This window comes from Motacilla alba, chromosome 2 (genome assembly GCF_015832195.1).
Source record: "Motacilla alba alba isolate MOTALB_02 chromosome 2, Motacilla_alba_V1.0_pri, whole genome shotgun sequence".
Classification (NCBI taxonomy): domain Eukaryota; kingdom Metazoa; phylum Chordata; class Aves; order Passeriformes; family Motacillidae; genus Motacilla; species Motacilla alba.
The window spans coordinates 79,916,714-79,943,304 of NC_052017.1; the positions used below are offsets into that span (position 1 = coordinate 79,916,714).

Sequence of the window (26,591 nt, forward strand, 5' to 3'; positions counted from 1 at the left end):
AGCAAAGGGTTATCTTCCCCTACTGAAGGAGACTCTGAAGAGTTTTACCCCGTTCTTGAGATTGCTAATTCACCCATTTCCAACTCAAACCTGCTATGCAAATTTGCATGCAGTTTTTCTCTGGGAGACTTGATGTTAGCAAATATAGGTTCTGTTTGTAATTGTTCATTCGTACATATTTGTTTCTTTGTGTATCACTGCTTTGAACTTTATGACACAATATGTTATGCAATGAATTTTGTTTTAATTGGATTTGTATAAATGTATTCAGAAGGCCATGTGTCCCCATCCAAGGAACGCAAGAATTACAATATTATTATAATAATCTAAGGCCTTAAGTTTTGTAATATAAAATAAACTATGTAAAGAGAAGATTGATGCATTAATGTTCTCTCAAAATGAGGGAGAAAAGGAAACAGTCATGTAAAATGAGAAGCAAGCAACAGCAGGTGTTTTATATTATGCTCTGATAATATTTTTCTGTCAGGTTAAGAACCCTAACTACTGGGCTCTTCAATTCCTAGGAGATGTATTTGGCAAAACCTCTAGACTTGTAAAGTCCTGATTTATATGTACATATGCATATTTTAAAAAGAAAGGGAGGGAGGGAGGGAGGGAAGGAAGGAAGGAAGGAAGGAAGGAAGGAAGGAAGGAAGGAAGGAAGGAAGGAAGGAAGGAAGGAAGGAAGGAAGGAAGGAAGGAAGGAAGGAAGGAAGGAAGGAAGGAAGGAAAGGAGGGAGGGAGGGAGGGAGGGAGGGAAGGAAGGAAGGAAGGAAGGAAGGAAGGAAGGAAGGAAAAGGAAGGAAAAGGAAGGAAAAGGAAGGAAAAGGAAAAAAATAAATGATCAGCCCTTCTCCAAATTTTAGTGGGCCATGAGTCTCCCCATGCAGGTGGGCGCATGCTGCTTGGCCGCTCAGCCCCATCCTGTGGAGGGCCTGATGTCTTCCATTTGTTCCCCTCTGCGTTACATTTCCTGAGCTCATTCGCAGCTGTCTCCATTATTCACAGCTCTGAACTGATGAGAGGAAGAAAGAAAATGTGTTTTATCTGTACGTGAACTGTGAGAAGGTTTCAGGTGGGCAGGGAGCCGTGGAGATAGTGACCCTTGCTGTTGCCTTGCAGGAATGTCAGCTCTGCTGGAGAGGAGGCCCGCAGAAGAATGAGGGAGTGTGATGGCCTGACAGATGCATTGCTGTACGTGATCCAGTCTGCTCTGGGGAGCAGTGAAATTGATAGTAAGGTTTGTCGTCTTTGTCTTTTCAGCAGCAAATACAGGTACTCAGGGTACATGGGGACTATAAAGAGACAACTTTTTCATTATATTCTTTTTTTAATGCATTGTGAGGAATGTCTTAGCAAAGCATAATTGAGTCCGTATTTTCCTTTTTTTTTTTTTTCCTGCTGAGCTGTTTATTTTCATGTGCTAAGCATTGTATTTGTGCCTGTGTAGTGTGCACAGGTAAGCATGTCATCCTCTCTATTGAATTATTGAAGTAGAAGGTAGGATACTGGTTTGAGAAGAGCAAATATATCATATTCCATGTAAAGGTCCTTACATTGCTCTGCCAGTTTTACCTTAAAATTGATTTTTAGTACCCAGTATGAGAGCTAATGAGAGTGAGGTAGGCTTAGAAGGCAAACAAGCAAAAAAGAATTGGGCAATTAATAGGCAGTTTTGCAGTAAAACCAACATTATTTCTTCTTTGAAGAGGATCAATGAATGTTTTCAATAACAACTGTGTTGAGATGCCTCATTATGTCAACTTTACTTCTCTTAAAATGCTAGGATATGAACAAGCTTCTCCAGAGGTGAAAGGCACTCCCTAATTAAAAAGACTCCAAGCATTTACAAATTGAAGATTTGTAATGCATTAAAGTGTTCCAGAGAAGAAGAAAAAGGCCAGTTTCTTTTGCTTTCAGTATATGGTGCTAAATTAATTACAGTTGCTGCTCTAGGACAACCTTGGTCCATTTGCAAACCCCTAAGAACTGCAGGAGAGAAGCCTTTTATGCAGCAAGGTTTTAAAGCCCACTGGGCTTGTATTTCCAAATAATACTTCACAGAGTTGTCTGTGGAACCCCATGGGTTTATAGATTTGAGAGAAATAATCTCCAGGAGTCTCTGGCTACCATCTGAATCAAATAGGGGAAATTTGCCTGTGAATTCAGGGGACAGAGAGAGGAATTAAGAGAGGTTCATAGCATGAAGTGCTGGGCTAACATCATGGCTTTTGTTTTTTTAAGAAAAAACAAAAAACTCTCAAAACACTCAAAAAATCTCACAACCCATTACCCTGTAATCAATTTTCCATTAATATAAGTTTAGTAGAGAGATGCTTGAAGGACACCAACCCACAAGGCAGGCACAACAACTGGCAGCAGATTTTGGGGCAAACTTGGCTGTTGCTAGCCCCCACTACCCCACCCAGACGCTTCCTGCAGAGCAGCCCCCAAACATAGGAGTGTTTTTAACTTCATTAGCTTCAGAGTAGCTTAAAAGTAGCTAGAGTAGAAAAACTAGTGAACTTGTGCTTAGCCCCTTTATGATGAAACGGAAAACAGAATAAGGAACTCAAGGATCCTTGAAATTCGAGGAGGAGTGAAGTCTGTCCAGCTGTGTGGTTCGAACCAGCTTTCTTGGCTTTTAGGAGCTCACCTTAATAGAGAAGTTGTTGATTGAATTTAAGCTTTGGCAGTTTGCTTATCAGTTTTTAGTTTAAGGTAACATTGTCCTCGTGATGGCTCAGCTTGTGTTTTCCACAAAATGAGAATTTTAAATGAAAAAAACTATGATTTATTAAAAAGAAAATTAAAGTTTAGTATTCTAATCAACAGATGCAAACCTTCAACTTCAGCATACTATAGCAAAAGAGAATAAAATTCATGTTAAAAAAAACCAAAGAGGTAGCAAACTTTAAAAAATAATTATGGTCACTGTGATGTTTGCAAAGCTTTCAGCTATGAAAGGTGCACTATGAACACTTTCTAGACACACATACACACTCATACATATTTCTACATGTGTTTATATATTTGGCAGAAATTTCTAATCAGTACAAATGTATTGCAAAATTGTGACATTTCATCTGTGTTAAAAAACAGATCTATAAATATTCCTGTATAGATGAATCTGAATTCGATGTCGCCTCTGGAGCTTTGTGTCATTACAGAAAACGTGCTGAGTTCATACCTGGCAGAAGCTCATGCCATACATGAAAGGAAACAAAGCCCCATCTGTTTGCCTCACTGGTGAATTTGGCAGAATATGGTAGAGCTGAAAGCCTCAGAGTCATTCCGTTCTGGGTTAATGGAGCAAAAGAGCTGGGATGTAGTGGCTATTGCTTTTTATCTCCATAGAGCATTAGAAACAGTTGAAATAAATATAAATAGATAGAGAATGGCTTTTTTAACCATGCTTTCTTTGTGTGCAGAAAATTAAGCTCATATCCTCCTTATTAGGGATAATCAAACCAAATTGAACCAACTAAATGAGTAGGTTTCACGTCTAAACTGAACTTCTTTTAGACTTGGAGAAATTAGGTTGAATTACAAGTGAATTTTCCTCCACCGGGTCTCATCCATTTATGGATTCCTGCTTACATCTTCTACAGAAGGCACAACCTATTAGGGGGATAAATGGATGAAAGGGAAAGGCTGCACACAAAGTATCTGTCTGCAGCCTGGCTAGAAGCAGTAAAAGCAGCAAGACAGATTTCTAGTCCTACTTCTGGGAAACATCATCTGTTCATGCTACAAGTACCTGTGAAATGGAACTCAGACCCAATTTTATGGCAATTTACATAGAATTTTTGCCAGAAGAAAAGGTTATTTCTGGTTTTAAAAGGACAAAACCCAGGATTTATTGCTACTTTCTGTTTGTAGCATTTTCTATTCACTGAGGTAGGAGTTTCTGACATTCAGAGTGTTCAGGTTCTCTTGATCACTTTTTACCTTGACATCTGTTTCACATGGGGCTCCAGTGTGAAATTCAGAACAACAATAAAAAATCTCCCAGAAAAGTATTGTCCAGATTACTGATTTGTTACCATAAAAATTTCTGAATCTCTTAACCTGTGATTAACTGGGGAGCACTTAGAAATGTGCACATAAGAATTGTGCTGGGAAAATGCATGTGCAAAGATAGATGAAATTCCTTCTGCTTCATATTCAGAGTAAGCAAGGGGAGGATTTTAATCTTTTTCTGGTTTTGTTTTCTGTATTTTTCTTTTTGTCATACTTTTCAGACCGTTGAAAACTGTGTGTGCATTTTGAGGAACCTCTCATACAGGCTAGCTGCAGAAACATCTCAGGGACAGCAGATGGGAACAGATGAACTTGATGGATTACTCTGTGGTGATGCCAATGGAAAAGATGCAGAGAGTTCAGGGTGCTGGGGGAAGAAGAAGAAGAAAAAGAAATCACAAGATCAGGTAATGAAAGTTATTTGCAGCTGTGCTGTGAGTAGTTGAAGTGCCCATCATTTAAAATATAAATAATGAATGCACTGTATTAGAAATTAAATGTGTGACGCATAATATACAAAAGTGTTGTCCTTGTTAATTAGCTGAGAGCTTAAAGTAGAATATAGCTCTGGAGTAATAAAATATGTTTGCTTGAGAAATTGTGCATTATGTGGTGCACCTGGAAACTGTAGTCATGGGTACACTGTGAATGCCATAAATATTGTAAAATGCTCTTTGAAAGGAAGCCATTTCTAATGAAAAGTGTAATCTGCATATACTTTACGCTGTACTTCCACAGAGCCACGTGTGTGTAGACAGGCTTTAATGCAAACGAACATCAGGCTTGTATATATATACTCACTTGCTTCAAAGTTCGTCTTGTACCATCTCTCTACACATTGAGAGAAAACTGTACAGGACTGAATCAAGTTATACAAGTGAATGTTATACAAGCTTTCATATTTTTGATATATTTTATGTTGTTATCAAAGAAAAATTAAAAAGCTAAGCCTTGATTGCTTCCTCAAGTTATTTGAGAAGTTATCATTTTGGGTGGGTTGATTTTTAAAGTGTAATTTTCTCCTTTTTTATCCCATTAAGAACTTATAATTTGGGGGAATACTGACAGTTGTATTGCAGAGAAAGGCACTGTTGTATTTGTACACACAGCAAATAGCAATAAGAATGGCTACTGATTTATGGGCTTTTTCAGGCAGCCTGTGCTGGCAGTAGTAAGTTTTCCACCTCTTCCTACACTTACTCACTTTTTTTTTGCATTGTAGCTTATTTCTGTTTCAGATTGCTCAAAGAAAATATTTATTTGAGTAAGCAATTAAGGGCACAGGGTAATAAATTATGTCAGCCAGTACTGAAAATATTCCTGAGTTCCTAAAGCCAAATTGTGTTGATGTGGAAAGGTTCTAGCAACATTACTAAGCTAAAACTTGGATACTGAAAAATGCAGCACTCATTACTAGTAAGACTTTTATTTCACCTACTCTTGTGGTTAAACACCCTATCATCAGATAACTTGAATTTATTATGGCCTTTTGTTGGGATTCCTGTGTTAGGCTACAGTGAGATTAGAAGTGTTGAAGTAAACTAATTTTACCCCATGAAGTAGTCATCATCCCTGTTACTGAATTAACAGTTCTCACACACTGTGCTTGCAGTTATTCAAAGTGCAGGAGCAGAAAATAGCATGTCTGGGTATGAATGCGTCACACTGCAACTTGGCTTGCTCTGTTTACTAACACATGCACACACACTCACTATCTAAAGGCTTCCTCTTCTATTTCTTCTGTGACTTTTGGATCTCACAGTCATACTTTTAACTCTGTACTGTTGACTCTTTCAGTACTTCCATAGGGCCTCTCTGTACTGTAATGGTTCCCTTAAAAACATCTTTTTGCTCCTCCAGGCCAAAGAGCTGAGCTCTTTTGGCCGATTACCTTTACAATGTGCATGCTTTTGCCTGCTATTAGATATTTTTGTCTGTTTCTATGAGTGCTCATTATCAGCATGTTGCATGGTAAAGATCTCCTCAGACCTGTTAGTGTTGGCTTCATGGAAGAGTTTCATATAATTTTTAAAGTCTAAAGAACAATAAAACAACACACATAGTTTCAGGTTTATGATCACAAGGATTTTCTGTGGCAAGGACATAAATTTACTCTTTCCAGAACTGATTCTGTTGTGCAATAGGACTGCTTTGTATTACAAGTATTAGAAACATTTTTCTAATGGTGTTTTCTTCTTTCATCTAATTTCCTTTAAATCCAGACATCCTACTTTACCTTGCCATGTTAAAGGTCTCACATGTGGATATTATTCAGTTCAGGAATTTTAAGGGGGCCTTGTGAGCCTTCTGCAGGTTATTTTCACCCCATAATCCTAACTGTTGTTGAGCACTCCAAATGATTTGAAGTACATTATCAAGTTAATATATTATCAAGTTAACTAGAGTGCCACTAAAAACAATAGCAGCAAGATCACTGTGCCAGAAGAGCTCTCCCAACTCACCCTCAGAAATGGAAAAGAAAAGCAATATTTTTCATGTAACCACATTTATATTAATAGCATAAAATAACTCAAACTGTGATAAGGGTAAATTTAACCTTTTTGTCCATTTATTTTGCAAAAATAAGTACAGAAGTATGTTCAGAGGTACTTGTCCATTGTGGACACAATAGCCCAATTGTGTGAAAAGACTTGTTCTTTCTGCTTCTTTGTCTTTGTGGTTCCTTTAATACTTGAGAGTTTTATCTTTTCAGGTAAAGCCCAGGGCACAGGCACATCTCTGTCAGTTGTGACACCTCAATACAGGGGAGTGAGTAGTATCCAGTCTATGGTTGCTACATTTTATGTCCCCAGAAGATATGTGTTCAGGGTATAGGTTTTTTTTCCATTTTTTGGCAGCCCATGGGATTTTTGAAAAACAAAATTGCTGTTTCAGTCCTTCTCAGAATATAAGATGTACAAAACTGTGTGGAGGAAAATAGTTCAGATTTTAGTGAATGCAGTTTTGAAATTTTCCTATTACACTATTGCTGTAACTTAGTTTCTTCATTTTTATGTGTATTTTCTTGAACTCCATTTGTGCATTTATGAGGTAGTCTTTAATTTTTTGGATAAAAGTGTAGTAAAAAAAATAGTAGCAAAACTATTGTAGTTGCAAAAGAAAAACAGATGTATCATTTTAGACAAAGAATGTGGATGAAGATGCAGTTTTCTGTACTTTAAAAAAATCTCTCACAGAGCAGGGGAGTTTGTTTCTTAAGCCATAAAACAGGAGAAGCTTGATATTAAAGTCACTTTCTCATGGGTTTTCTCTATAATGAAAGTAAAAGTTAATTTCTTTGTTTTATGATTTAGGGAGCAAGTATCCCAGTTTTTCTGAGTCATGTTTCAGGCGTAGTCACATGTAAATTATTTGAAGGAAAGAACAGAATTGAGTTGTAGTATAAAATGGGGCTTCTTTCAAAGGCCTTTCAAGAACAAACTGGAATTTATTTTTTTATTAATGACATCAGTCATCTATCAGTTATCTATAATGGCAACTTCTGCTACATCTCAGAATCAAGTAAGAGTTGTGTCTTTGTTCAGATCATAGGTCTAATGACACCTTTCAAATTACTTTACTTAAGGAATTCCCTTAGGATCACAGGAAACAAGTGTTCTCCACATTTCAGAATAAAGGTGGGTGGTGTTAAAAGAGTCCACAGTCGTTTTACGAGAGCTGAGAGAGCTTCCTGAGGCATCTGCTTTTTTGCACAAATTAAATATTAGGAGAGCCCCAAACCTTCTGAAGGTTTGTAATAAAATCTAGGTCTAGCACTAGTTTTATCTATGGAAACACAGAAAGCAAAACTTCTGTTAAGGCCTCAGAAAAAATAAGTGAAACTCACTTGGCCTCTGTCTCAAACCTCTAGCACTGTATTTCTCTGCTGTTTTGTTAGTTTTTCTCTGCTCTTACCTGTGATCAGCCGGTATGAACCCTCACCCCGATAAGCTCTCCAGCCTCAGACCCCTTCATCTCTGACTAGGACCTTGCAGACATCAACCTCTCTGCCTTGTATTGTGCTACTCTTCAGATGGAAGCTGATTCTTCCACTGCTGAAAATGCTGTTCATGCTGCTGGCACGCTCACTGCTGCCAACAGGTTTATTCTTTGAGCTGTATGAGAAATGAGGGTTATGACAAAAAGCAGTTAGGGCAAATCAGGTGTATGGTCCAACTTCAGTAAAAAAAATGCCAGGGAGTTGTCATTAATCCTTATTTCTTTTTTGTTGCACAGCCCGTTATGTATACATGTGGCGCAATTTCATTTCTTTTCCTTCCTTCTCTAAGAGAAACAGGTTGACTTCTTGGCTTCATGTTTATCTCAAGTTCCCCATCTGTGATCATTCTTGTCAAACCAGAATCTAGCCCAAAGTCTGTTTTCGATTAGAAGTGACACTTCTGAAATGAGCCTGACCTTCTTTTTCACCTTCTGTCAGGACCTTTAAGCTATAACAGCAATGTTTCAAGTTATATATCATTAAGAATTGACTGGCACACCTCTTTAGCATGCTTGCTAAATGGCCTATAAATTCTTCTCTCTATGGGAAATAGAAGGTTTAAGGCAATAGTATTTCAAAAAGCATAAAAAATAAACCTGCCAGGTAGTCTTTTCATGTGGTGAGACCAGTGTTTTACCAAGTATGCTTCATGCTCTACCGAGCTAATAAGCCCAGAAACAGAGAAATGGTGACCGGTCCTGAGTTTAACCAATAACGTGATCTGTGATTAGGGATGAAAAGCTGTGTTGCCAACACATTCTTGCTCAGAAGGAGTATTATTTCCAGCTGCTGCTTCCTCATCTTGCACAAGGTGGTTATGTCAAATGTTGACTAGCAAGAATCAACTGTCTTGAGCAATTCCTTACAGAGCATTTTGGAAACCATTTCTGCTTTCTTGCTTACCTACACAGCATTTTCCCAGATACTCTGTGAGCCTCTCAGTGTCATGTATGGCCAGTTTGTTTTCAAAGTCACAACTGCAGGGTTATTAAATATAATTTGTATTTGTCAGTTTGTGGAACATACTGCAAAGCCAATTAGCCTCAGCTTTCTGTGGAGAGGAGAAGGGCATGTAGCTTTAACTCCATCCCCCTTCATTTGGGAAGGGTCTATTTTTAAGCAAAGAGAAAATGTACAAACGGAATAATTTTTTTTAGCTAATATTAAGCATAATATTAAAAAGCTGAATAGAGGCATTGACAATTATTTTAAAAGTGTAATGTACAATGTAAAGTACAGTTTAGATTTATTAATATCTGAGATTAATTATAATGATTCAATACATTGAAATGTTTTGAAAGCATTTCAAACACCTTTCCTATAATTGTAAATGTTGTTGCATCAAACTGGGAAAGATACCTTTATTTATGCAATGATCTTTGCTCTCTCCCACCATGCTCCTGTAGTCTCTATGTCAGTTAACACCTGCATTTACATTCATTACCTTTATTTAGGCCTGGATATCTAAACTGAAGTTTGACTTGATGTAAACAGTGGTATTCCTGCCTGCTTAGTGTCAGCTGCACAGATTCTGAAATCAAGCTCTCTGACTTGGTTGTATTTTTGTTGCTGAATTTCTAATTTCTGCTCTTTTTTCAGAATTGGCCAATTCACCTCTTGGACAAAGCTGTCCAAAAGGGGTTATTGGACTGACCTGTCTAGGGAGAGCTGGGAGAGACTGTCACAGCCACTAAGACATGCAGGATGAGCTATCAGTGTCTTTTTAGGGGGCCTGTTAATTTAAGAGTCTTTGTCATTTCGGAAATGGTTCTAGTAAGCACTGTGTAATTGCTCCTATGAATTTTGTCACTGCTGCCTCAAGGAGCATGGCTACACTGTTATACTATCCCAAAGTCTGGGATCATTGGAGAGAGTCTAGATGGTTTTAGACATTGCTGGGGTTTGTTTTATTTTTTCCCTAGATTTTTTTTTAGTAGTGGTATTTTGTACAGTCTGGGGTAAAGGAAGTATTCATATGTCATAGATTGAAATCAAACTGGTTTTTTTGTCATCATAGGAAAACCTATGGTCGTGTGATACCTATTTAAAAGCAAACCCCACCAATTTGAGGTTGTTAGTACAAACCCTAAAATCTGCAGAGTATACTTCTCTTGCTGAGCTGAAGCCTTCCCAGGTATTTAGTACAATTGCACTATAAATATGGATTTACTTTCATTAAAATGAGAAAGGTGGTGGTAGATAATCTATTGTGCAGCACAGGAAAGCATCTCAATGAGTGATCTTTTTCTCCTCTCAAAGTTCCTTACAATTATGACAATTTGGAAATTTTATTGGAGTACTCTTACTATCAAAAAGTCTGTTGTTCTTAAAAGATCTTGGTATTTGGCTTTTTATTTTTCTAGACTTTCATCCTTTTCTTGCGCCAGTCTCAGGAAATGAGAGATTTGTATCTCACCCACATAACAAGCAGTTTGTCAGCTTCAACCACAATATATGTGGGTAATTTCAGCTCAAGGAGGGAAGCCTGGAAGGAATATTTGTTTATGACTTTTTTTTTTCTCCTTAGTATAAGCTAGGAAGAGTAATTGCATGTTGTCTTCTTTTTCAGAGACTCCTACTGCAGTCTCAGTCTATTTCAAATAGACCTTCCTGATCATTCCTGATGGGCAGCAACAGTACAGTAACTCTTCCAGTAATTTACAGGGTAGAGATGTTTACTGGGTGAGGGTGCTGCCTCAGCTCATTAATATTTAGCAATGCAAACTGCAAAGCAACTTCTGCCATGCCTTAACCACTATTTTAGATATGGACTCTAATACCACTCTGGGAAAAGTTGGGGTTTTTTTGCTCAGGCGATTGATGTTTATGAAATACGAAATAAATGAATGAAGATCAGACAAGTCTCCTTTGCAACAGCCTCTTTGCTTACCCGTGTCAGTTCTACATGCCCTGCAGCAGTTGCGCTGCACAGCTTCAGGCACTGGTCTCAGCCACACAGAAGACACCAGAAGCCACTAAGCCTGACAGTGAAGAGGCTGCCACAGACACAGCAGGTGTTGTGGTTTAACCCCAGTCAGCAGCCAAACCCACACAGCCCTCACCCAGTGGAGCGGGGGAGAAGAAGAGGGAAAGTGAGAAGGTGGGTGGGTTGAAGTAAAAGCAGTTTAATGGGGAAAGCAAAAGCCCCCCATGAAAGCAAAGCAAAGGAAGGAATTCATTCACCACTTCCCATGGGCAGGCATGAACACTTCCCATCTTCAGCCATCCCGAGGAAAGCAGGGCTCCATAATGTGTAAGAGTGATTTGGATAAATAAACCCATCTCTCCAAATGTCCTCCCTTCCTTCTTCTCCCCATAGCTTTATATTCTGAGCATGACACCATGTGGTATGGAATGTCCCCTTGGTCAGCTGGAGTCAGCTGTCCTGACTGTTCCCTCCCAGCTCTGTGCAGCCCCATTCTCCTCACTGGTGGGATGGGATGAGGAGCAGAAAAGGCTGTGTCAGTGTTACTCAGCTGTGACTAAAACATCCCTGGGTTATCAGCACTGTTTCCAGCAGAAATTGAAAACATGGCCCCATACCAACTACTGTGAAGGTAATTACCCCAGCCAAAACCAGCACAGTGTGGTGAACAGTGACACCCCCCCCGTGCAGCCACTCAGCTGCTCTGGGCACACACACCACATGTGAAGAGCACTGCAGGATATTTTCCAGGGTGACTGAATTTCCTGTGCTTTCACTGCACATGCATGTGTGGTACCAAAGATTTTCATCATTATTACACAGACTCTAAGGCATCACAGCATCTTGGGAAAAAGGTCTTCCCTCACAGTTGGTGATAAATTAATGCAATCATGCTGAAAGTGAGTTGCAAGAAGGGCAGGGAAATGCAGTAATTTGTCTCCTTTTTTTTTTTTTTTTTGTTAATGTTTTCTCATTACTGGGCAGAATGGCAAAACAACATTAAATATTAACTTATCTGCTAGATCATTTCTAGTCCTTTAAATGTACCAGCACAGCATGAACATGTATATGGAGCTCCACTTATATCAGCTGATTTTCAGTAGTCCTTGGGATCATACGAGTGTAAATAGTTGAGCATAAAAAAAAAAATCATACCCCCACATAGCCATATACCCCCTCATATGGGTAGATCAGATACATTTGATGCATTTCATGTGCTTTGTCCTTGAAATAATACACCCTGTACAAACACTCCTTAGGTGCATAATGCATAATACGTGCAGGTTGGAATGAGACAAGTGTAGACTTGAGCTGGTGCCCTTGGACATCACAAGTCATTCATTAGTGGACTTACTAAGGTGCAAAACCTAAACCTGGTGTGAAGTCAGATTTGACCTGTAAGATATGTCTCTCATTTGCTTCCAAAAAAATCTGACAGTGTGAATGATTGAATTCTGAGAGTTAAAATAAGAAGCAGGCTTTAATGTATTTTTTATGAGCTGAAAAGAACTCATTTCTAGCAAGGCTGGTGATTTATAAGGAAGAAAAAGAAGAATTTAGTCACATGCACTGAAAACAATCTATTGGTTTAAATGCAGAAATGCATTAAAAATTTCTAAGACACAGCCCCATAACAGTGTCATTTGAAGGCATTGTTTCTCCAGAAGGCATTTGTCCTCTACTTTCAAAACCACCACTGGGCATTGCTATGCCAGTTCTTTTAAACTATGATAACATTTCTCCAGTGTAGTGAGTTTCACATCTGAGCTGCTTTCTGGTAACTGCTCATGTGTATGAAATGGTTCCTCTAGCTTTCCACTTTGGTGTTTGTTCTGATTTAATTTAGAAAAGAATAGTGGGTTTCATTCCTAAAGGTATTAATCACGCAAAACCTTGTTGAAATTGGGTTAGTTGTTAATAGGCAAGACTTGATTGATTGTCCCTTAAAATATATATTTTATTTTTAAAGTTAGTGTAAATAAAATTATGGTTGATACTTTCTGAAAACAAGAGGTTCTAGGTCTTTCCCAGTGCAAGTATTACTGTACAGTCTTAACTAGCTAAATTAACTGTTGCAGATTTAAACCAGGAGTTAATTTGACTTATGCTATCAGTTTAGTAGATGTTTAATGTTATGGTACAGATTTTTTGTTTATATAAGTAACCTCTTACCCAAGGTACTAAAAGGTTTACTTTTTATTCTGTTACACAATGTGGACATATCAGAAGTTTTAGAAAAGATATTTTATTAAAAAGTTAAGGCTTGTTCCTAACAGTTGCACTAGTGCCATGAATTGTTAAAGTCTCTTTATCTGTACAAAACAAAACAAGATATACAATAAATATATAAGTAGATTTCCATTTAAAATTTTATTGAAAGTGCATTCCACATTTTACTTTTGTTTAAAAGGCAAAAAGAAAGTCTGTGTATTTTCCTTTGAGATGTTTCATACATAGGTGCAAGTGTTGTGTGCTCCACTGGAGAGGACAATCCTTGTCCTCCTGGAATAAAGTATTTATTTCGGGTGAGAGTGGGTTTTTTTGCTATAACCTACCATTTGTGCAGGTTTAAATATTGCACATTTTGGATATCAGACTCAGGTTGTTTGTCATGGCAAAACTCTCTATGTGATGAGAGGAACAGCATGTTTTGTGAGGGATGATTCTACCAATTGCATTGGAGTCTCAGACCACACAGCTGGCTGGCTGATACCTCCTGCACTCTCATTGTGAGAAGCCAGAAGTTTTGTGATTGAGGAAGACTTGTCACACTTGTGCCTTTCATGGGACGGAGGGCTCATGGCATTGAATGATTTCATTTTCCATAGTAGCATTCTGTGTTGTTTTTCCTCTCATGGGAAGAGAGAGAATGTGGAGAACTGAGAAGGCTGTCAAAAGAAAATCTCTTCTCCCCATGCAAATTCTGGATTTGCCTCTCATTGGGCTTCTGTTCCCACACACAAAAAAATACATACAGTGAAAAGTGGTTTTGTTATGTCAGCTAGCTAAAACATCGGGATTTCTGCCAATCTTGTAGCTTGTCTATATGGAATGCTTAGTAGGAAATTTGGTTCCTCCATGAAGAATCACATGATGTGCAAAAATTGAGAACATCTGTTTATGGGCAGATGCCTTCACAGATGTTATAGTTTCAACTGAGGCAATTCTCAAATGTGTTTCACTGTTCCTTGCTGACAATCTGATTTGTGCTTTCCAACAGTGGGATGGCGTAGGACCTCTCCCAGACTGTGCAGAACCACCCAAAGGAATCCAGATGCTGTGGCACCCTTCAATAGTCAAACCCTACCTCACACTTCTTTCTGAGTGCTCAAATCCAGACACGCTGGAGGGGGCAGCGGGGGCACTGCAGAATTTGGCTGCTGGGAGTTGGAAGGTAGGAATGTTAACCCAATACGTATTTCCTCTTCAGTTCTGAAACCACCCTACAGCTGACAGCAGGTCGGTGGTATAAATGTATCTAATTGCTGCTGGTAGCAGAATAACCTTCTGTTCTTACAGAATTATCTGAAGTCAAATCTGAGATAGTATTTCAAGTCCTAGGTAGGCATGTCACAGCAAATGTCAGCATACAGCAGCGAAGATCACATCGGTCAAGTCAAGTATGAAAAATTGCCACTGAAAACCAATATCCAAATATGGGGAATGAGGAGAAGCAGTTCTTTATGAACCTGGGTGACAGAGCCATGAAAAATGAGCCAAAAATGCCACCAGTGGCAATCAAATGAAACCATATTGTTTTGTCACTGCAGAAACTGGTTGACATTCTGTCCCTTAGGAGAAGGCAGGGCATGACAGAGCAAGATATAAATGATGTGACACCAAGTAATCTTAGCATCTACTTTTTTTTAAAAATTAGGCATTATTAAAATACATTCATAATATGATTAATTATATACAATGAGTGAGGAAATGTGCAATCAAGGCACTCTACTCCAGCTAATCCTATTTTTAAATTATATTCAAAAGCACCATTTTCCTTTTACATATTATTTGCAGTATGTCAAGTAAAAAATTTAAGAAAATACTTGCAAATTTAGAACAGATCAGTAAAATTCAACACTGAACTTTGTTTACTTTTTAGGGCAACTTTCCTGATGGTAAACTGGTTTAATTGGGTGAAAGTACTAACTGTGTAATCCTATGGTGTAACTTTAATGCATTGATTTTAAATTAACTCTCAGCAGGAATTTTTCTCATTTACAATGAAAACAGTCATGTGCAGGGAAATGCACTGATCAAAGTTACGTCTCAGAAGGTATCCTGTTGGGTTTTAAGCAGTTGGGCATTCCTATGTGATATGTAAATACCAATTTAATTAGGCATTGATTTTGAAATATTAGCACTGACACTAAGAAATTGTTTTCTTTTTCACATAAAGTTTTATTGGAAGTTGGGTTGGCACACTCACTAGCTCTTCCAAGGCATATAATGCTTTAGGGTTTTTTTTTACAACGGTGTTCCACCAGATTTATAATATGTCGTTGCCTGTTGCATTCAGGGGCATGTAAAATGATTTAACAAAGTATCTGTTCAGTGATTTTTGTCCTGTGAAAGCACTGTGCCTGAAAATCATTATGGTTTTATTATTCTGGGGTTGTAGATTGCTTCAGATGGTGTAATCCTGGCAGCAAAATGCAATAAATGTGTACTATCCATCTGGGAATGGGTGTAGCCCTGGTCCAAATGAGAAAACAATGCATGCATGTTTCTCAGGACTAATAGGAGTGCTAAAATCCAAGTGATGTCCCTTCTCCCATTTCTAATAAATCTGTATACCTGTCATCCTTTACTTGGCAGAAGTGTACAGTGAGAGGAAGGGAGGCTCTGCAGAGCTCTTTGGCAAGTGCTGGATTAGAAAAACTGGTTTTGGACTTTAATACTATCTGTGCTGATACCATGGGAAAAGCTGGGCTGTTCTCATATTGCTCTATTTTTCTAAAGATTCGCCAATTCTATTGCAAGGGATGTGCAGACACAGAATGAATATCCTTAATTTCACATGTCATACTAGCCATTTTTGTGAGGGAAGTAATCCTCTTTGGGGATTACATAAGCATTGATGTTTCCACCTTTTGACCTCCCCTTTCCGCTGCTGCGGTCCAGATATAAAATGACTGAAATAAAAGATAGAAAACTGTTAAAAGAAGAGGTTATTCCTAAGGGAGATTTTAATTTTTTTAGTTCCTCCAACAAATGGTAATTGTATAAAGAATGGAAATTTATTTTTTTTACTTGAATCCTTTCAAGAACTTTATGATTACTGAAACTTATAACTGAAAGAGAGAAGAGCAAACTGTATGAAGATAAACAATGTTGCTTTTAATATGGATAGCAGTAGCATCTGTGGGCTTTTCCAATTAGCATTGTTTTAATACCAGCAGAATCACAGACTATATGAAGCACCCAGCCTACCACGTGTGCTCACACACGGCTGAAGATAGAGTCTCTTCTGGAAAAAAATACAATGCAGTTGATACACTTGCACAATTCTTTCTTAGCTGTTTCACCCTTTTGGTTCCTCTGGTACAAAGCTGTCTAATCCTCTTGGGTGGCCAAGAGGTAATATTTTTAACACAGGCAGTGCTTAGCAAGTGCTATTACAGAGAGAAAGTGAGCAGATAAAAGGAAGCCTGAGTAATTTTTAAAAAATAAAAAGTTATGTAGGGGATTTAGATAAATGTCTACCACTAGAATTAACAGATGATACGTGTCTAAATCCCCTAGACTGCTTTGGAGAATTTCAGTCACAAAAAGAAAGCAGCAGTATGTATCTTTAAGGATTAATAGCTCAGAAAGGCTGAAAGTTTTCATTATTTCAGGGAGTATAGTTTCTCAGGGATACATACACATAAAATCAACACATGCACATGGTGAAACATAATCTGTAGGACAATTTTAGCACTGCTTCAGTTGCAGGAATTCCTTCTAAAGCCCAATACTAACATAAAAGAAAAAAGTGGGACATGCTTATATTTACGGACGATTTTTCTGTGTCAGAATGAAACGCTTAGGACTAAAGTCTTGACATATATTACCCATCTGCAAAGTAAAACTTGAGAGTTTTTTATAACGACTACTGAAATATTTGGTCAGTGCCATTATTATTATTATGCCAAGCACAGTCTGTAACAAACCAGAAAAGGAGCATCTTGGTGGCCGATACATTAAGAGATCCAAATGAAAGTTTATCAAAAAATCAGGATACTGATTTTGAGGTATGAGGAAGAATATTTTAAGTGGCATGATTTATGACTGCGTATCTTGACTTTGGTTTATATTCTGGTTTCGAAAAGATTGACAGCTTACATACAAAGCAGAACTCATTTTGAAAGAGACTGTTTCAGATAAACATGGACATTTGTTCATCTCCCTGTTCTGCATCAAGATGTCATCACATAAGGAGGACACTGATATTGGAATCTGAAGGAGAAGGACCATCTCTGCCATGGAAAATTACATGCATCTGTACAGAGATATCTTTTTTGTTCATGTGCTTGCTTGATGCATGTATGAAAACTAGGATTGGCCCTTCTGGAATAATATCTGTGGAGACAGCCAATATGTAAGTCTTTTGGAAAGACTGGACAAATTAACATTTTCCACATCACTGCCAGGGTATTACATTGCCTAAGGTCCAACTGCTGCCCTGCACAGTGACCTGTGACACCAGCAGGGAGTCACTCCCAGCAGGAGTGTCCCCCTCCTGATAGGGTTGGTGGCTGCCAGTAATACTCACTCCAAGCACAGTGCTGCCACCTGACAGCAATGGGGCAGTTTGTCAGCTCTGGATCTGCACCCACCTACCACCTTCTGCTGAGCTCAGCTGCTACATGGGACTGGAAGGGTTGCTGTTTTAGAGAAGTCATTGCTTCCCAAAACATTTTATATCATCAGATCATAACCACAGTAGTTTCATGATATCCTGAACATCCTGCAGGCAGGAGCGACATGATAAAAGTGTGGCCATTGGGTTAGGCTTTGCTTGCTCTCATTGCCACTCTAAGATTTTTATTTTTTTTCAAAGCGTAGGCTTTTTGTAATTATATTTGATGTGAACTTGAATATTAAAGCAGCTTAGAAATATGAAATAATAAAACTAGGGAAACACTTTCCTCATCAATCTTAGCTGGAGTTTTCCCTGAACAAATAAGGTTTGAGACATGCCTTTGGAAGCAGTGCAAACTCTTTATTTCCCATTAGGTATTAACTTTCACTGGGAGCTCTGTTACTTTGCTTTTCCACTTAATTTGTGTTTAACCAAATTTGTGCAAAAATGTAGAATAAGAAAAAAGGAGACTTTCTGACTCTCTCAGCTCTATTCTGAAGACAATTGCCTGCTTATTAAGAAATCTCTCCCATTATAACTCTTCAAACCAGAAGTTCTTTCTGCAACCTCATATAATTTTTTTTAATGCCTTGGATTGGAAAAATTTACATGGTTTAAAATTACAAGAGTGATCCTGTAAAAGATTATCTTTTTATGTAGTCTGGCATTAGTACTTCTCCTCAGATGGTAAAAATAAAAGTGGCAAGTTCTTTTTAGTTTTCACCTTGGTCAATTGGCTATTAACACATTAAATCTCCTAAGCCTTTAAAAAGTTATATGCAAAATGCCCTCGAGTTAACAATGTCAAGCATCCAAGGTTATGTCCCTTCTGAATAAAATTACCCTCTCAGGAAGAAAGGAAATACTAGGATATCTCCTTATTACTGTGTCTGTGTGTATGTATCTGACAGCTGAATTTAGGTTGATGTCAGTTTATCTGCCAGACATTATTGCAGTATTGCAAGACCTGTTGCTCTGACCTCATGGAATCATGAAAGAGCTCAGGTTGGCAGGGACCTCTGGAGGTCGTCTGGTCCAACCCCCTGCTAGAGCAAGGCCACCTAGAGGCAGTTGCCTGGGACCGTGTCCAGATGGTTTTTTGAATGTCTCCAGGACTGTTGACTCTACAGCCTCTCTGGGCAAACTGTGCTAGTGTTCATTCCCCCTCACAAATGAAGAAGCAATTCCTGCTGTTTTGCAGAAGTCGTGTGTTTCAGTTATTGCCCATTGCCTCTGGTTCTACATTACCTTTGCTGTTACATGTGGTTGGTAATACAGTGTTGTCACCACAAGTGGCATTTCCTTAGTTTTGTCAAACCCTTAAAAATAAATTCTTCCTTCATATGATTATTTAAAAAAAATACTATCATGACTTACATAGGCAATACCTTTTAAAACCAGGAAACAAGATTTATTTATTCTGGCTTCCATTGGAACCGATAGCACACCTGCTCTGGGCCTTGCTTGGTCCCTTCTGTGCACTCAGTCTTCTGTCTCAGTTACTTTACAGGCTTTATGAACTCCCTCATCTGCTTTAATGACAGGATGGCCAACTTGCTTTTCCCCGCTGTTGCTGATACAGGCCAGGATGCCCTTGGCCTTCTTGGCCCCCTGGGCACATGCTGGATCATGTTCTGCCATTGTCAAGAAGAACCCCCAGGTCCTTTTTCACTGGGTCACTTTTCAGCCACTCTGCCCCAGCCTGTGGCACTGCCTGGGGTTGTTGTGATCCAAGGGCAAGAAGCATTAGGTACCTCAGCCTTTTCTTCATCCCCTGTCACTATGGTTCTCCCTGCATCCAGTAAAGGATTGAGATTCTCCTTAGCCTTCTTTTTGTTGGTGCTGTATTTATAGAAACATTTTTGTTGTCTTTTACAGCAGTAGCCAGATTAAGTTCTAGCTGGACTTTGACCCTTCTGATTTTCTCCCTGAAACCTCAGAACATCCATGTAGTCCTCCTGAGCTCTCTTCTTCCAAAGGGGAGGGGAAAACTGTTCTTTTTTCCTGAGCTCCAGCTTTTTTCAGCCAGGCTGCTGCTTTTCCCCTCCAGCTCATCTTTTAACATACAGGGATGACTTGTTCTTCTCAACAACTGGAACAAGCTCTTAAGATTTCCTACTTGAACAATGTCTAGCTTTCCTGGAGTTCTTTGCCCTTCAGTGCTGTCTCCCAAGGTACTCTGTGAACCAATCTCCCTCACAGACTAAAGTTTGTCCTCTGCAAGTCCAAAGTAGCAGTTCTGCTGAGCATCCTCCTTTCTTACCCTTTGACTGTACCATGAGGAGCAAGTGCTGCTCCACGAGGTCAGTATCAGTCTCATGAAACTACAGCATTCCTTGGCCGCTTCTTTCTAGCACCTCTTCTTTCTGTTCCACGTTTGATCATACTCAGCAGGGAGTGAGGAGCTCTTTGGTCAGACTGCTGAATGTCCCTGCCTTTGATCCCTAATACACAGGTACAATACCCATGTGAATGGTGTTTATGGGTCGTTGGCCTGATCTCTTGAGATAGGCTAGATGCTATCTCAGTCTTTGTTCCTTAGACAAGCAACTGCATTTATTCTGTTAATTCCATGCAAGGGAAATCTGACTCTCATAGGAGCAAGAGCTCCATTAAGTAAATTATTAGATAAGGAAACTGAAAACATAAAAGGGACCATTTTAGACACAAGGTCACTGCAGCTGCTTCAAAGAGTAATATGAGAAAGAGTTTCAAGCTCCTTACCATCCAGACTCTTGAAGATAATGAGTAATTATTTTTTAAAGCAGCAGACATCTAGGTTATCAATCTTCTCTTATCAGGCAAGGACATATTGTGGGTTCCTTGTCAGACTTTTCTGATTACTCTAGTTATTTATGTTTTAACCCTTTGAAGTGTCATCAGGCTGTTCCAGGAGAAAGTTTTCTTGGATTACAGTGAAAAGGCTTACTTTCATTTTCTCCAAATAGTAGTGTTATGAATCTTTATGTGATGGGATGCAGAAGACCATTTATAACATACTATGTAATCAACAAAGTCAGTTTCTTAAATAAACAATGCTTTTTTCTGTCAGGAATTCCAATACTTTGCTCTGTCAGGAATTCTTACCTGGGTAGAAACATCTCATAAATGAGGCAGCATCACTTGTTAAAGGGAGATGTATTGGCTCTAGAGGACAGAAGACAAAATTGAAGGGACAGGAAAATATTTAAAAAGCAAGACCTGCTGCTGCAAACACTAGTATCACAGACATCAGGAGGAAATCAGCATGGCCATCTGTATCTGGAATGGGAGCACAGGAGTTCATAGTGGCTTCATGTTCAAGGTAATCCCTTACTATTAAGCAGTTTTCTTCCCGAGAGATTTTGTCCGAAATTTTTTGTCCCAAATACTTTCTTTTTTAATTATATTGGTTACAATGTTTGAAAAACTGATAGTGAAAGTTCTCAGATCATTTTGGAAACACAATACCTGCTTGTACTGTGGAACCAGGAATGATGAAGTGCAAGGGCAGTTCCTTATCAGTTTTGCCTTCCTGTTTAAGATAACTTCTGTTAACACTCTTTTATTTTTGTTTAGTTTGTTTACTTAACTTTGTATCTTTACCCACTGGATTTTTTTTTCCTTTCTCTTTAAGCTTGACTAAGGTTGTGGAGCAAGAGAAGAATAACCAGTTAATACTTTTCTCTTGTCCCAGCACAAGGATGTAGAGAACTTGCTGGTAGTATACCAGATGTGATCATTTCTGAGAACAGAAGACTGCAATTGGGACAGAAAGTCCTTGGGATGTCTCTTTCTGCTCTCTTCAGAAACTGCAGAAAGTTAACCAAGATTTCAGAGCTTTGCTCTCTGTCAGGTCATGTGACTTCTTAGGGATCCCAATAGAGTTATTTGACTAAAGTAGATCTGTAATTTTTGAATATAAAAATATGTTCCTTTTTTCCTGACAGGTATATTACATTGAGTTTGATCAGACAGAGAGGAACATTAATAGTTAATTACTCATTGATCTTTGATTATTCAACATGCAGTTCTCTTTCATGGTCTGCTATTTTACTACTGTTAGCATGGACTCTTTCTAAGCCTTTCCAAGCAGACCTCAAGTCTCTGGTTCTCTAGTTTGCTGAGTAATTTAGTTTGCTTTGTCATGCCTGCTCCCCTGATTTAGCTTTCGTGTTGTAGTGTACGTCTCAGTAGTTCCCTTTAGTATCCAGTAACTCAATAGTCTTTGGGTCACAGTGTTGAACTGTACCAGTACAATCCAAATTCTACTCAAAGCTGAAGTATGCGATGAAATATTCTGCAGATGCTTCAGGAGCACTGATGACAATGGCAGGAAAGTGAATCCATTCAAAATGCCAAGTGTATACAGTTGTTGGTATTTCTTGCATTTTTGGGGGGGAATTTATTTTGGTAGTTTTCTTCTTTCTCATTTTATGATGGAAATTTCTTCATTGTTCAGTTTGGTCTCCTGTGTTGCTGCTTCATAGGGAAATAAAGAAAACCATATGAAACACCAAAAGGAGTTTGGTGAATAAGTGCTTTTAAATTTTTCTGAAAAACATAAATGAGTTTCATCTAGAGTAATTATTCTTTCCTTGAGTTTCAGCCTAGTATGACCTTAAATCCCTAGAGGCATTCACTTGTACTGACGGTATCTGACAAACAAAAAATAATTTGCAGGTTTACTCTATTTTTCTATCTAATTACTGCGATGAAAATAAAAAGGGAGCTACTAATGAAAGCAGACAGAGAGCTCTACTGTGTACCTTCAAAGTGATGTGTAATAGTTATGCCCCCCAAATTCCATTATTGGTAAAGTGTATTCATGCACAGACTCCGGCTCCTGTGCTTGTCTCTGATAATTTAGCCTCAATCTGATGCAAAAACAATGATTTTATTTTATTTTCTAGCTGGCCTGTTTCCACTAAAGTGTTTGCTGTTCCCACAGGAATGCTTTTACTTTACAAACTGAACAGCTGTTTGATCGTTGACACTGCCACTGATTTGTGCAGTAACAGGATGATAAAGCATATTAGCAGAGTGCCTCATTTACTTACTGATAGGCAACAAGTCCTTTGTCTCTTTTCCTTTTTATGATTTTTTCATCTCTTTGCTTTTATACTTCACTGAGCTCGTATTAGCAATTGACCCACAATGGAAATGCAGGACCTACTCGATGGCTTTAGGCAAACAGAAGGATCATCAGTGTACACAAGGCTGAATCAATTTCTCCATTCTCTGCAGGAATGAAATAGCCTTTTGAGGCACCTCCATTTGAGCTTTCCTGAAGTCCACACAGCTCAGCGTAATTGCTTGCAGAGACTTGTCCTAATTGGCAGCTTAAGGAAAGAGAACCAGACAGTTCATACCACTTTCCACATGGAAAGTTCTCCAGAGACCCTTGAAACAATTAAAAGCATTTCTCTCTTTCTGCCTAAGGTTCATGACTTGGAACAACAGATGAAATGATAGCAAATCACACATTGAGGAGTCTGTGAACTTTTCCCAAAGTGGATGACATCCTCTGGAAAAAGACAGCTTGGGAAGGAGAGGAGTACACAGGGGAGAGGAGAGGTTTTGTACATAACTTTTCTGTAGTCCTCCTCCCATTGTTTTTTATATGTATGTGTGCATATGTGCATCTGTAAAACATTATATCTGGATCTTTCCCCTGTGAAAGCTTTGGAGCTCTATTTTTTACTGTTGTAATCAAATTAATTGGTTCATTACAGATCCTGAAGGCTTTCATGTTATTTATTTAGTAAGGAAGTTTATATTTTCTCTTTTTTTTCATACTGAATTATTTCGGTGTTTCTCCTACAACGTCTCCTACTCTCCCTAGGCTTAAAAGCAAAACATTCCCTATTTTGTCCCTCTTAAACTTTTGGGTTGGAATGGATGATGAAAGTACTACATCCCAAGAAGCCTGTTGTAAACATGGCTTTATGAAACAGGTGCTTATGTTTTCTCTTGGTAGGTGGCAAAAAAAAAAAAAAAAAATCAAAGGTTTTACTATGGAGGTTTTTAAAATATAGTGAATAATCTAAAGGATTATTTTTGATTCTCCTTGGTATTGAATAGACATAGATAAGATTTTTTTTCTCTCAAAACAAACACCCCCACTGCGTCCCCATGTAGCCCATTCTGAAGATGCTGCATCTGTGATATACTTCTGCAATGAACAACAGCATTTTTCAGAATCCTCTCAGCTAGCCTGAACTCTCACCTCAACCAGACAGGCTCACTTCTTTCTCAAAATATTCTCACTGCTATCTTGAACTCTCACGCTGACAGTCACCTTGTAATCACAGCAGACACAACAGATGCTTCCCCTGGGAAAGATGTACAAAATACAGCATTTTTTAAGTGCAAGGAGGTATTGCTCATTTCCCAGCTGCAGGTGAGAATAAATCTCACTGGCAGGTAAATACATATTTATTAAGCCAGGAAGGTTAGAAATATCCATTTGTTGTTTCCATAGCATCCTTTATATTCACTATCCCCTTAAAATTAATGTATAGGAAAGAAACTTTTTCACAAAATACTTCCTGTTAAACTCATTGATCCTCAAAATCTGTTTTAGTTTTTTATCTGATGATTATCCTATGCACTGGTTCTAGAGAAGAGTCTGGAGAAGAGAGCATAGAATAAGATTAACAGAGTCCTGCTATCACGTATCTCCCCTAAGCTGTTTGCTTTGCAGCACAAAATCTCAGCACATTTATGTTTTAGACACATTATTATGTTCAGGGATGCTGAGAACCCCTTGTCCAACTTAACTGACTAGGTAGCTTACCATAACCATTATCACTTTCATCTTCAGCAAAGTCCAGCCAACTGGCTTTTGTTATGCATAGTTACTACATAAGAGAATTAATAAAAAAATACTCTTTAAATTCTGGTTTGTTTCCCTTTTTCCCAATTCCCCTGAATCATATCACCTGGAATGAATTTGTACTACAGACGTTGCAGCACTGTAGTTCTTGTCTATCTCCACATCTACTGTTTTTATCATAATACATATTCTGGTTTTTGCTATTCAGGGCATATATCTTATATAAACAGATGCTTTTAAAGTGAGCTCTTCAGCTGTGGTAAGTAGAGGCCGTATACAGGGGTTTAGCATGGTCTGCTGACAGTGAGTGTTCTAACCTTTTTTTTTTTTGCTCCGCCTAGCTATGGAGTAATGCTATTGCAATGTAATTATTCTTTACAGTGGAATGTCTTTGTCAAAAGAGAAGAGCCGTCTAGATCAGAAAATCCTAAGACTTACCATCCTAGTTTCTGAAATATTTGAAATATTTCAAAAGCGAAGACCTTCCAGAACTTGTCTCCACCTTCCAAGTACAATGGCAAGAGAAGCGTCCATGCCATGTCCCTGAAACGAAGGAGGCATTCTGCTTCAATAATTTCCTTTCCACTGTTATTACAAGAAGCATGAATGTGAACTTTATGAAAATTGCAGAGAAGAGATCATGAAGGGAAAGAAAGGAATGTGTGCCTGTGGATGGCTTGTTTTGAAGTCGGCTGTGCTGAGGAGACCTGTACATCTGCAGGTGTCCAAACAACTTAACTTTGGCAGTACCCATATACTTTCAACCCACAAGGTCACAGCTGCTGTCCTGTTTATATGTTTTGCAACTGCTGGAGATAGCAGCAGAGTGGAAAACAGGGTAGCATAGCTGATCTTTCACCCCTTTATGTGCTGGGAACCCCAAGTTGCACAGCTCTGGATGGATCTCCTACTCACAGCACACTGCACAGATCCCTTGTTCCCTGGTATGATAATCTTTAAAGCTCCTAAAGAGTTTTTTAGATGTAAACAACTCCATTCATCATTTCTGCTGTCAAATGAAAAGGATGTTTACATGAGAACATACTGCTTGCTGTGATACAAAGACAAGGCCGTGCCAGTGGTGTCATGACCAGCTGTCAAGTGGGAGATGCCTGCAGGCTTCTCTGGTAGAGTCAGCCACTGGGTTTATCCTGCAGCCACGTGATACCTGCAGCCAGGCACAGCACAGGCACACACTGCCCTCAGGTCAGCTCTTTAGGGAATGGCTAACACTTCAGTGTACAATGGTGTTCCAGTTAGGATCACTACAGCTGCCAAAACCAGGCATGTAGTTGTCATAACTCAGTTTTCCTTCTGAACAAGTTAACAATCACAGGAGAAATGATAATAGTGTTTTCATGTTTGTAGACTGAATAATTCTTGTGGTAACAACAAAGAATACTCAGACCTCTTGAGCTTGCTTTCTAATGCAAATACATATTTTGTAAAATAAATATTGTTAGTTTAGCCGTAAACAAGCATCATTAGATGTTGCATACAAAATGCTGCTGAAAAGTAAGTCATCTGCAGACTCGGGCCATGAAAATGTAACCAGGTGTGCTGGGAGAGAAGTCAATTCATCATTTAATTTTTCTATCACCGTAAAAAAAATGAGGGCTGATTGCCAAATCAAGTGGTTGCCTAGCATCATCAATGCAATTATTTCCACTCCTTTGAATTTTGCATCCAGATGCTTCTGTTAGCCCTTACTGTGTTGTGAGTTCAGGTGCCTCCCTGCCTGTGGTGGATTCCTCACTTTGTTCCCGCTCTCTCTCCCGTGTCTTCGCAGTGGTCAGTGTACATCCGCGCTGCCGTCCGCAAGGAGAAAGGATTGCCCATTCTGGTGGAGCTGCTCCGGATAGACAATGACCGGGTGGTATGTGCAGTTGCTACAGCTTTACGAAACATGGCCTTAGATGTCAGAAATAAAGAGTTAATAGGTATGTTCTTTCCAAACAATCTATATATACTGTGGGCT

At 38.8% G+C, this 26,591-nt stretch overlaps 1 protein-coding gene across 8 annotated transcripts in view; it reads left to right on the forward strand.

Moving 5' to 3' along the window:
- The window catches only part of CTNND2 (catenin delta 2), a 640,288-nt gene that overhangs the window by 540,647 nt on the left and 73,050 nt on the right, over positions 1-26,591 (forward strand). For all 8 annotated transcript variants that reach the window (XM_038129852.1, XM_038129853.1, XM_038129848.1 and 5 more), the window contains 4 exons: positions 1,123-1,240; positions 4,245-4,430; positions 14,170-14,343; positions 26,403-26,553. In XM_038129852.1, the coding sequence (XP_037985780.1) occupies positions 1,123-1,240; positions 4,245-4,430; positions 14,170-14,343; positions 26,403-26,553 (629 nt within the window). The remainder of the gene's footprint in view (positions 1-1,122; positions 1,241-4,244; positions 4,431-14,169; positions 14,344-26,402; positions 26,554-26,591) is intronic.